The sequence below is a fragment of the Arvicola amphibius genome, chromosome 6 (assembly GCF_903992535.2).
Source record: "Arvicola amphibius chromosome 6, mArvAmp1.2, whole genome shotgun sequence".
In the NCBI taxonomy this organism is placed as follows: domain Eukaryota; kingdom Metazoa; phylum Chordata; class Mammalia; order Rodentia; family Cricetidae; genus Arvicola; species Arvicola amphibius.
In genome coordinates, this window is record NC_052052.2 from 28875873 (window position 1) to 28888213 (window position 12341).

At 43.1% G+C, this 12341-nt stretch overlaps 1 protein-coding gene across 11 annotated transcripts in view; it reads left to right on the forward strand.

Moving 5' to 3' along the window:
• The window catches only part of LOC119816258 (microtubule-actin cross-linking factor 1), a 319531-nt gene that overhangs the window by 256872 nt on the left and 50318 nt on the right, over nt 1-12341 (forward strand). For 10 of the 11 annotated variants that reach the window (XM_038332756.2, XM_038332759.2, XM_038332757.2 and 7 more), the window contains 2 exons: nt 10199-10360; nt 10531-10701. In XM_038332756.2, coding sequence (XP_038188684.1) covers nt 10199-10360; nt 10531-10701 — 333 coding nt within the window. Of the gene's footprint in view, nt 1-40; nt 4445-10198; nt 10361-10530; nt 10702-12341 lie in introns of those variants that run through there. The other variant, XM_038332764.2, reaches the window with a different exon arrangement.

Consider the following 12341-nt stretch of genomic DNA (forward strand, 5'->3'; position numbering starts at 1 on the left):
GGCTTCCAAGGGGGCTGCCCGGGCGGGGCGGCGGCTGTGGCGGTGCTGGAAGGGGGAGGAGAGCCGCCCGCCACCGGAGCAGTTCCAGCCGGCGGCGGCTGAGCGGGCCGCGCGGCGTGAGAGAGGCGGACTCGCCCCCCTCGTGCGGCCGGAGCAAAGCCTTTTGTTCCCAGCAAGAAGTTTGCATGCCGGGACCGTGACAGCTGCGGGCGGGGAGGACGGCCGCAGGGCCGGCGGCGTGGTGGAGAAAAGAGGCGACTGCTTGTCATGCAGCTTACAACGCAGCGGCTGGGGGTCGGGGACCTGGGAGGCGGCACCCACAGGACACGGGACTCTGCTGCCCGAGGGACAAACTAACTTCCTGAGTGCGAGACTGGAGGCCAGCGCGTCCGGAGCCACCTGCAAGGCTGCGGTGAGGCGACCCTGGCCCTCCGGGCATGAGGCGTGCATGGCGCGGGTTTGCGGGGTTTGCTGAGTGAGTCCTTCAGACTGCCCCTTGGCCGCTGCCGCAGCCTGCCCGCCTTCTGTAAGGCCCGGAGAGGGCCTCCTCTCTCCTTGTTTTGCGGCTACGATACAGTGTTGGCTTGGAAGCCACAACAATGCCATGATGTTTTGGAGACAGGAAGCCCCAAGCTGGCCCCGAATGAAGGACTTCCTGTGTTTAAAGTTGCAGGAATATCCGCTGACCAGCCCTGTTCAAATGCAAACACCCCAACTAGAGAGGACGAATGGCTAATTCAGACCAGCTGGACTCTTCAGGGCTGAACACAGGATAAAATGAAAGGAATTCTTAGGAGCTTGGACCATACTTGAAGGCTAGCGAGGGTGTGCCATTGTTATTAAAGGACATACTTGATACAAATTTTCTTTCAACTCAGCTTCGGTGAGAATTGAGTGAAACTAGATATCGAATGAGACTTGTCAATATCAAATGTTTTTTGCTGACCGAATTTGAAAAGGCAGTGCTCTTTCAAAAAGTAAAACCAGAAGCCATACAAGTAATTATTTTATGCTTGTTGATTAAATAATATCATTTGCCTGCAGTTATGAGGCTTCTACCCTGTGAGGAAAAACCTGTTTGTCTTAGAGTTTCTCCCAAAATGGTTTCAAATTGGAACTTCCAGATATTTCTGGAAGGCAGATGCAATTGGTGGTTTAGAGTATAAACATGTAAGAGGACTTACAACTCGTGTAGAATGTATTTTGGGAGAACCTGTGGGAGAAAAAAACTTGTGAAAGATTGATGGTTCATTTTTATTGAAAAAGTATGGGTAAGCCACTTAGCAGGCCAGACTGTTTAAGGCGGAACCCCACCTGCCTGGGGAAAGGGGAAGAGGAAGATGGCTATATAGAAGATTGCTATGTTCCACAGCGCTCTATATATGATACCATGAGGATAAATGAACAGATTGACCAGGGGTCAAAACTTAATCAGACTTCCAAAAGCACCATGGAGAAGATGGAAGGAAGTACCATATCCAGCAATGGTACATTAGGAGCATCATCTAATGTTTTTGAATCTAGAGTGCCAGAAGGCAAGAAGCTGGATGAGAGAATAATATTTGATGCGTTAAAACTAAGCAGTGATGTGCAGAAGTCAGCTCCTGTGCCACCCAGACGTCGACCAAATGCAGAGCGCAAAGATAACGTTAACAGGAGGTCATGGAAGTCCTTCATGCCACCCAACTTCCCAGAATTTGCAGAAAGGATGGAGGCTTCTCTCAGTGAAGTCTCAGAAGCTGGTGCTTCAAATCCTTCCTTACAAGAGAAAAAGGAATCCAGTTCTGCATTGACAGAAAGTTCTGGTCACTTTGACCACAGGGAACCTCAATCTGAGTCTGTAACTTTGGAACACATGTCCAAATCTGTAGATATTCCAGAAGTGCAAGATGGAGAACACTTGCGAGACTGCCAGGACTTCAGATTCCAGCTGCACAGTGAGAGCTCTCCCCATGAATTCCAGCCTCTAGAGTCAGAAGCTACAGCAGCAAGTGGTAACTCCGATGAAATGCAGGAACACAGATTCTCAAGTGCAACCTGGCCTAGGGCCATGAAAACTTCTAAGGGAGGCTTCACTGAGAAGCAGCACCCCCTTGGGGATACTGCCTGCACTGTGGAACTGCCACCTCTCTCTCCTTGCCTGAGTGAAGAGCTGGTGGATCCAGAATTACATAGTCTTATAGCGCCTAACCTGAGAGAAAAAACGGAGTCTGAGTTAAAATTTGAGGAGGATGAGCGATGGATCATGATGGAGGCTGAGGAGGAGTGGGAGGAAGGGAAATTGTCGGAGAGAAGAGAGAGCTTGACGGGGGTTTTTGAAGAAAGAGAAGCAAACACAGTAACTGTGGTAGAGAGTAGATCTGATTGCTTGTCCGCCTTGGGAACTTCTGACCATCTAGCTCTTCCTCAGATTTACTGCTCTGATGACCTGCAGCCAACTAGAGACCACCTTGCTTCTGTTCCCAAGGGTACATCCCCTGACTGCCCCTGTACGCCTCCAGGTGAAGATGTTATCAGTGAAATGAAAAGCGAAACTGCTCAGGGCCTAGAGGATCTGATCTCAGGGTTCCAGAGCCCTACCGAAGCTGAGCAACTCTCTGACACAGATTCTGTGCAAATGTTTCTTGAACTTGAGAAGGAATGTTTGTGTGAGGAAGGAGTAACTTCTTCAGTTGAGCTGCTGAGTCAAGCCTCTTCGGAGGGACTGGCCCCGTCCCAGGATGTAGAAGATTCTCTTTTAATTAGTCATTTTCCAGGAGCTGCCTTAGAAAAGGAACAGCATGTGGATCTTGTAAGGATAAAGGACCATGATACAGGATTGGATGGTGAATATTGTAATGCCCTGGATTCTTCTCAGGTGCCTAAAGCTGTTGAACTTAGTACTCACCCTGATAGCAGGAGGGATACTTTCACTGTTAGCAAGGAGTGTGAAAAAGTGCCTTTCAGCCCCAAGATTGGTGGGGAATTTAAGTCTCTGGCTGATCTGGAGCCACTTGGAGAGCTGGACAGAGGAGGATTGCTGAACTCTAGTCCCAGAGCCTCTTGTGAAGAAAAACTGCCAGTCTTTATTGTTTCTGAGCTAGCCAAAGAAAATGGCAATTTGTCCCAGGTAGACTGCAGTCAGACTAAGGGGAATGTAGAGGTGTGTATGGAAAAGATGCCGCTCAGTTTTGCTTCCAACTATGAACAAGATGTTACCTCAGGACCTGAAGTAGAGGTGTTACCATCTGATTCAAATTTATTAACAGATGAGATTCATTTAAAAGGTGGGAAAGGAGCTATAATTAGTCCAGAAAACAACAATCTGACATCATTGGAAAATGTAGACCCTTGTGAGTTGTCCATGAAGGAAGTTTGTGATGAAGACAGCGAAACAAAAGAGCTAGATTGTCGAGTGAAGCTTTTAGAGGCTGGAGCTCCAGACTCAGAGGCTCTGAGTCTAAGTCTGCCTCTGCTGGCTGGAGAACTGCCATGTGATAGAGCTGCAACAGAAACCGTAAGTGATAGAGAACCTGAGCTGGGAATGGCATCATCACACGAAGGGGAGATGGGAATGAGAGATTTAGATTCAACCCTGAACATCTTTCCAGGGGAACAAATCACCAAAGCCAATAATACTGTACCAGGTTTAGAGGAATGGATATCCGGCCAACAGGGGCCTGCCCCAGCTGCTAGAGTACCCATGATGGACGATGTCCTGGATGCTGTAGTACCCATGCCAGGACCAGGAGAGGCTGTAGCAGTGCCTGCCCTGGAGGGCCCTGCTGCTAAAGCCTCTGCCTCAGAGGGAACTGCTGTGGCTGCTCCAGCAGCGTCTTTCCCGGAGGAGGATATTCCAGTTGCCTCAGTGGTCATCTTAGAGGAGGATGTTACAGCGAAAGCGTTATCAGCCCCAGAACAGGCTGCCACTTCATCTGCTGCAGTGCCCACCAGAGATGAGGATGTTACCTCAGAGGAGCCTGACCCTCAGGCTGCTGCAGTGTTCCTCCCAGAGGAGCCTGCCTTAACAACCCTTTCAGGGCCCACCTCAGAGAAACCCAGTGCTCCAGCAGTTGTCCTGTCTGCTGCAGAGGAGCCTGGCACTCCTCCTCCGGCAGGGCCTGTGCTGGAGGAGGCTGCCGCCCTAGCTCTTGAACCTACCCCAGAGAAGCCTGATATTCAAATAGTTAGTGTGTCCATCCCAGGATGGTCTGTCACTCCAGCTCCTGCAGTGCCTGCTATGAAGGAAATGTTCTCTCCTGGTGGCCCTTTCCTGGAAGGAACTACCCACACTGATTCAATGCCCATTGCAGAAGAAACTCCTGTTCTTGAGGCTGCTTCCTCCTCCGGAATGTGGATCAAGGAGGACCTTGATTCTTCAGCATTTGGAATAAAAGAGGTGCCTGACCCAGTGCTACATGGGAAAGTGCCTCTGGCTACAACTGATGGATTAGATTCACATGAGGTAATTGTTGCTCATTTCATTGGCAGGAAGGGCCTAGGGAGTAAAGTGAGAATTGCCAGTTCTCTCACTTGGTGGTAACTAGTAACAGCAGAAGTCATTTGTTAATTCTGTGCCCTGGGCTGGAGTTTCTAGATTTTCTGTTGAGTTTAGAGGGAAAATGTTTCTTAATTTTCTCTGGTATGAAATTTTGTTCATTTTTTTCTTACATATGTTAGAGCCCAAAGAAACACAATTGTAAATAGGCATTTTACTTTTAAAAAATTGTTATTAGCAGAAAAATGTGATTCCTACTAAAACTATAGCAAGCCTATTTCCTAAAATCAAGAGAGTTTATGTTTATTAGTGATGTACAGTTAGTCCAAATTACACTGAGCTTTGAGTGAGATCCAAGTACTGCTGAAGCACTGTGGGAAGATTAGGTGTCTGAGTCTTCTCACTCAAGATTCCTCACTTGGTCAGGCAGAACCCTGAGAGGATTGTAGGATAAGGTGGCAATGCATTTAAAGTACCACATATGTAAGATTTCAAGCTATGACTGTCCTCTTCATCCTGTAAATAGGTTTGCAGAATTCACAGAAGCAGATTAGGTGGAAGCCATGTCAAAATACAAATGTGTGGTTTTTTTAGAGTTTCTCTGTGTAGCCCTGGCTGTCCTGGAACTCTCTCTGTAAACCAGGCTGACCTCAAACTCAGAGAACGGCCTGCTTTTGCCTCCCAAGTGTTGGGATGAAAGGTGTGCGCCACCACCAGCAGGATAAATAATTTTGATTATGTCAGTTACCTTGTAATGTAACTTCCTGTCAAGTTAGAATTTGTTACATTTATGGACTGCAGGATTGATACTGAGAGTGCAGTCACCTCTCAAGTCAGTCAGTGACAGAACAGTTCCTTGCACCCCTGAAATATGAAACACTTGTGGAGTAAAGCCTACAGCAGTAATCAGTGACACCAGTTTGATCCTGCATAAAGAGGAGTTCAGAGATCCTTCCGGGTACAGGAGATCCTCATTTTATAAAATACTGCCTGATAAAATGATGGAGAAGGAAATGGTGCCATCCACCACTCATTCTTTAAGTGGGATTATTTGAGAGAAAGTGTCTCTGTGTAGTTCTGGCTGACCTGGAATTCCTTGTGTAGACAGTCTAGTCATGGAGATCTCCTTGCCTCTGCCTTTGTGTTTAAAGATATGCTCCACCACACCCGACTATTTTGAAAGTGTTTATTGAAGCCAGGCATGGTAATGCATGCCTAAAGTTTGAGCACTTGGGTCATTGGGGAAGGGATGGATATTTGAGGCTAGCCTGGGATACATAATTATGGGGTAGCCTGAGCTGTAAGAATGGGGCGGGAAGACAGAAACACACTACTGAAATAGTTATTAGTTGGACTTCAAAGAAGTTTTTCCAAGTTAGACATGTGTGTGGTTGGTAGAGTACTTTGCCTGGCATGCACATGGTCCTGGGTCTATCTATAGCACTGCAGGAAATGGAAAAGTGTTTCCCAAGATTGTATGAATTCCAGTTTTTACATTTTTAGAGTGTTTTGGTATATGTGGGTCTTGAGAGAGGTCCTATTGTGGCTGGCCTGGAACTCACTATGTAAGGACAGACTGGCCTCAGACTTGTGGAATCCTCCTGCCTCAGCCTCCTGAGTGCTGATATTGTAGGTGTGAATCACCATACTTGGCTTTTAGGAAATTTTTAGAGGCAAAAGAATGTGTTGTTTCTATGCAGAGATATTTAGAACTCAACAAGTTATCATAAGCTGGAATTTGATTTAGAGCAAAAGGCTTCGGAGCTTGCGTGTTTGTTTATGTATGTACAAAGACACGTGTATACCTAGCATAAAATATAAACTTCCCAGCTCTCTTTTAATATATAAACTTCATAATAGGAACTAACAAGAGCTTGGTTAGAAGAAGCAAAATATTAGTTTATTCATTATTTCTATATTGGTATCTCAGGCCACAGAGAGCAGTCCCCAGTTACTTTAACCTCTACCTATAGGTTCCCTCGGTCTTACAGTCAAAAGTTCAGAGGAAGAGGGAGCAGCCTTTTCTACAAAGTAAGGCTTTCAGAAAATTAAAATTGGCCAAGGAAGTCTTTTTAAACAAAAATTTGGAATTGTCACAACACCAATTCAGTGTTCGGCTGTCCAGCTGATAGGCAGATCTGTTGTGGGTTTGTTTGCTTTCCCTTAAGCAATTTCTATACAAGGAGTCATTCATTCAAGAAAGAAATAGTTACTGAGCATCAACTTTGTGCCAGATCCCAGCCTCTTACAGTGAATAGAACTGGCACAGTGCCTGCCCTTGTGAACCTTACAGTAGCATGTGGGAGGCTCTTGTAAGTATATAATTATAAACTGACAAAGTGGATTTGGAGACCATTGGATAGAATCAAGAAATACTTTAGAAGTAAAATTAAGACCTGTTGATAGATTTTCTATTAGAGATGTGTCAGTTATCCAGGATGACATGGAATCTGATTTATACAATTAAGTACAAACTGGACAGTCGTAAATTATTGTTTTCAAGACCAAATGTTAGTTTGATTTTGGGAAGAAAAAATTTGAAGGGATGGGAAAGCGAGAGATACTGTTTAATTGAAATCATTAGGTTCAAGGTGCCTGTAAGTGGTTGTTATATAAACAGTAAGAAAACAGTTGGATGTGTGGATTTGAAGCTTAGAAGATTTAAGTTGAGAACCATAGTATTTATCAGCGTTAATAAGTAAAGTGATAGAGATAGGTTAAATTGCCCAAGCAGGACACTAAAAGAGATAGCCAGGCATGGTACTGTACACCTAACAATTAGCCTAGCACTCAAGAGGCTAAAACAGGAGGCTCATGAGTTCCAGGCTAAACTGAGCTATATAGTATATTATTTGCATTTTAATAAATAAATCTTGCCTGAAGACCAGAGGCAAAGCTAAAATGGTGACAGACACCTTTAATCCTAGGATTTGGGAGACAGAGGAAGATGTCTATCCTGGGCTAAACAAGATCAATGCAGAAACAAATCCAGGTGGTGGTGGCCTACACCTTTAATCCCAGTACTAGAGGGAATATAAAGTGGGAGGAGAAAGAGGCTTAGTCTACTTAGTTTGCAGTTGCCCAGCCTTGGTAGAGGTAAGACTTCTCTAATGACTTTGCTGCTTTGCTTTTCTGGTTTTTAGGTTGATTTATTTATTAATATACAAAAAATATACCACTATAATGCTTGTCTCAAATAAATAAGAATTTTAAGGAAGTCTTTTGACTAACATCCTCCATTTAGAGGTAAAGAAGAGAAAGAGAACAAAAACATAAAAAATCAACTGGAGCCGGGTGGTGGTGGCGCACGCCTTTAATCCCAGCACTCGGGAGGCAGAGGCAGGCGGATCTCTGTGAGTTCGAGGCCAGCCTGGTCTACAAGAGCTAGTTCCAGGACAGGCTCTAAAAAAAAAAAAAAGCTGCAGAGAGACCCTGTCTCGAAAAACCAAAAAAAAAAAAAAAAAAAAAAAAAGAAAAAAAAAAAAAAAGAAGGAAAAAAATCAACTGGATTCAAATTGAAATGCAATGCAATACCACCAAAGATAAAAGTAACTACATCCCTTACCATTACCCACTTATGCACAAATAAAAACAAATATTTTTTTTAATATTTATTTATTATAGATATCATATTTTGTCTATGTGTATGCCTGCAGGCCAGAAGAGGACACCAGACCTCATTACAGATAGTTGTGAGCCACCATGTGGTTGCTGGGAATCAAACTCGGGACCTTTAGAAGAGCAGGCAATGTTCTTAACCGCTGCGCCATCTCTCCAGCCCGCATAAAAACAAATCTTTAAAAAATAGCTTGCATGTATTTGGTTTGATAGAGTAAAAAGGGCCCTTTGGAGTGGGCTTGACACCTTCCTCTGTCTTCCTGGCCTTCTTTCCTGTGTCTCTCCATTTCTTTTTTGTTCTGTGTTGTTTTGTTTTATTGTTGTTTTTTCCAGACAGGGTTTCTTTCTACACAGTCCTGACTACCCTGGAACTCACTTTGTAGACCAGCCTGGCCTCAAACTCAAGAGATCCACCCGCCTCTTTTCTGGTTTGTCCCTCCATTTCTTTTCTTTTTTTCTTTTTTTCCCTCCCAAGAGAAAGGAGTCATCTCTGAAACTCAACCGGATGTGGACCCATAAGGGTCCAGCATGGCGTTGTCCTCCGTGTCTAGTCCTCACGGTCCTTCGTCAGCTTCAGAGCCCGAGCCCTCATAACAGCCTTTGTCTGTTCTCATCCTCTGTCCTTTAGTGTTACAGAATAGAGATATGTGGCACTTATGGTTTGTTTTTGAAGCTGAATTCTTTGTAGTTTGCCTAACAAAATGCAATCTAATCAAGTTGAAGTATAAGGTGAAATGTACTGGTGATTTCAGTTTGTCCTGGGCTTTCCCCTCTATACGAACTCACTTATCCAACCATAGGCATTCCTTTGGAATTAGATTCCTAACTATGGTGTGATATATGGTGTGTTGTAGAACAAAATTAGCCTTCCTTAAACACTCAGTTCTTGCTTAGGTTTGTTTTGTTCTCTTCCATTCTCTGTCGTCTCTGGCTTTAATAGACATACCTGTCTTCTTGAAACTGAAGAACTTTGTATAGAAGAGAAAGAAAAAAAACTGAAGTATATATAGCCAGGTTGGCAAAATATGGCTAATTTTATGCTCTAATAATTAAGAGAAACCATTACTTAGGGATAAATATTTGTCATTCTTTCCATTAAGACTAAGAGTTTGACAAAAGTATGTCAAAACTAAAGTTGCAGTGTTTGGTTTTTTGATTTCGAGATAGGGTCTCATGTACCCCAGAAAGGCCTCAGATTCTCTATGTAACTGATAATGATCATGAACTTTCTGATCTCTCTGCCTCCACCTGAGTGCTGAGATTATAGGGTTGGTGGCTTACACCCAGTTTTCAAAAATTCCATTTTTTGTTCAGACCATTGCATCTAGAAATGTCTGTTTTAACTGTAGTAAAGAAAAATAGGAATCTTGCTTACTATACTTTTATTCTCGTTTTGAATTCTTTTGTTTCATGGTGGACATGATCCATGGTATCATTTTTTGAAAGTATTTTATATCCCTATGTCTTACTCAGCACACGTGTCAGAGTTGTTAGGAGCATTTTTTCTTGTAGACAGGAGAGTACTATTTCAAGATGATTGAATGTGGCCTGTGGCCCTGAAGCAGAATGGAATTAAATGGCCACAGGGGTATTAAGCTATGAGCTTTGCATTTTTCACACTGTTGATTTATTTTAACTGATTGAGTTACTCACCCGAGCCAGAAAAGTACATTGCCTATTGTCAGTGGTCAAGCTGCTATTCTCCACGGCATGTTTCCAAGTTCTTAAGTACTCGTAACTTGATAGCATCCTTCCCTTTCAGGATCCATAGTATTTTAAGACTAACACTTCACTATTCCCTATAGCTTTTAGCATTAAAAATTAAGCAACTGATTTGAAAGAAGATACTGAGTCATTGGGTTAAAGACCTAAACAGTGCCGCTATAACTGCCTCTGGGTGTCTGTTACTAAGAGGACACATAAGAAGATATGTAACTGAAACATGAACCCATGTGTCTCCTTAGTATCTCACGGTTCTGATGCTTACATCAATTCCTTGCCCTCCTTCATTAAGTTGTAACTCTCTTGAGGATGACCAGATAGTGCAGTGTAGAAGGCTTAATGTCCTTTAGAGTAAATCTGCTTTGTTTTGCAATTATCTAGACGTTTCAGAAAGAACAAGTGGATCCTCTACAGGTGAAATTGCAGCAAGTGAATGGACTTGGCCAGGGATTAATTCAGAGTGCAGGAAAAAACTGTGACGTGCAGGGTTTAGAACATGACATGGAGGAGATCAATACCCGATGGAATACACTGAATAAAAAGGTGAGTGGTGAATGAGTTACTCGTGAAAGATAAACACCGAAACCTCAGATTTTCCTTGAAACTAAATGCTAACAAAATTGAGTTGTTGCCATCTGTGATTACTAAAAGGAGATAGTAGTCTAAATGCTGCCCTCTTTCTTGTTACTGAGCTCTCCATGTCTGTGACACAGGTTGCACAAAGAATTGCACAACTACAGGAGGCTTTGTTACATTGCGGGAAATTTCAAGATGCCTTGGAGCCATTGCTCAGCTGGTTGGCAGACACTGAGGAGCTCATAGCCAATCAGAAGCCTCCATCTGCTGAGTATAAAGTGGTGAAAGCACAGATCCAAGAGCAGAAGGTAAGTGGGAACGTAGAAACAGAGCTGAAGTGGCCACGCTGACAGATGGCACATTTGCTTATCACCTAAGGAGCAAATCCAGAGCTTCAGTAGAGCCGTAACATACATCGTGTTCTCCTGAGAAGAAAGATGGAAACTGATTTTCAGTGGTTTACTATGGCATTTGTTAGACTGAGCAAGTTATATATTTCCTTATGTGCTGTGTTTTAAGATCAGCAGTTATATGTCATGCATGAGTTGTCTATATTTTTTGTCTTATTTGCTTAATGCTAGCATGTTAATTATACATAACGCTGGGTTTAGTTATGATATTTTCATTCATGTACATAATATATTTTGATCACATTCGCCCTCCATTGCCCTCTTGTCTCTCTTCTACTCATCCCTTCCCACCTAGCCCTACTTCTGCTTTGTGTGTGTAAGAAAGACCTAGTGAGTGTTACTAAAACTGTTTACAGGAATATGGGTGCCTTGCCAATGGCTGTAATACTTAAAAAAAAGTCTTTCCCTGTCCCGTCTGCTATTAACTGTATCAGATCTATAGGAAGGGTAGGATAAGCCCCTCCCATTCTGTGACAGAGTGTCGAGAAGCCAGTGTTAATGTGGATGTATACATGTATCAACGCGCGCGCGCGCACACACACACTACTTCCTCTGGCTCTTACATTCTTTCCTACCTTTCTTTTATAGTAGTTCCTAAACCCAGGGAGAGGAGATGGATAAATGTCTTTATGGCTTGGAATTCAATAGTCTTGGACTTGTTTGAGTCAGGGTCTCATGTAGTGTGATGGTCAGCAACATTATGTTGCTGAGGATGGCACTGGATTTCTGATCCTCTTGTCTCTACCTCCCAAGTGCTGGGATTACAGGTGTGAACCTCAGCTGGTTTGTGCAGTGCTGGGGATTAGACTTCATGCATGTGGAACCAGCACCATACCAGCTCGGTTCTTTATCTCCCCGGTCCTCTATTTATATTTTTGTTAGTTTAATTTCTGCTTCATTGCAGTTTTGCTTTTAAATTTTTTTATTTTATGCCAGGTATGGTGACACATGCCTTAAACCAGCTCTTGGGAGGCTGAGGCAGGAGGATTTTTTAAAAGAGTTTCAGGCTAGCTTTGACTACATAGCATAGATCATGTTTCAAAATAGCCAGGTATAATGAATGTACACCAAGGGGAAAAATTTTATGAACCATGTTTATCTTAAAGGAAATTTTGGATTTTTCTAGTTTTAGTAAAATATAACAACAAATGAAATTTTATATATTTACAACATACAAGATGATGTTTTGATATGCATATAATACATTGTGAAATGACTGCCTTAAGCTAATAACATATCTGTCATTTCAGATCCTAATGATTTTTTTCTGTGTGATTTTTGTCTTTTGCTTGTTTGTTTTCTGAGACGATGGCTGGCTTAAAACTCAGTATGTGGACAGGCTGGCCTCAAACTCACAGAGATCCACCTGCCTCTGCCTCCTGAGTGCTGGGATTAATGGTGTATATCACCACTTCTGGCTCATGTACTTGTGTATTAATTCAGAGGAAGTTACCTGTTAATAAAGTGACAGCCATGGTACTATTAAAAAATTGAAGTGAGTGGGGTGGTAGGAACTATACTGTCTCATACTTTTTGAG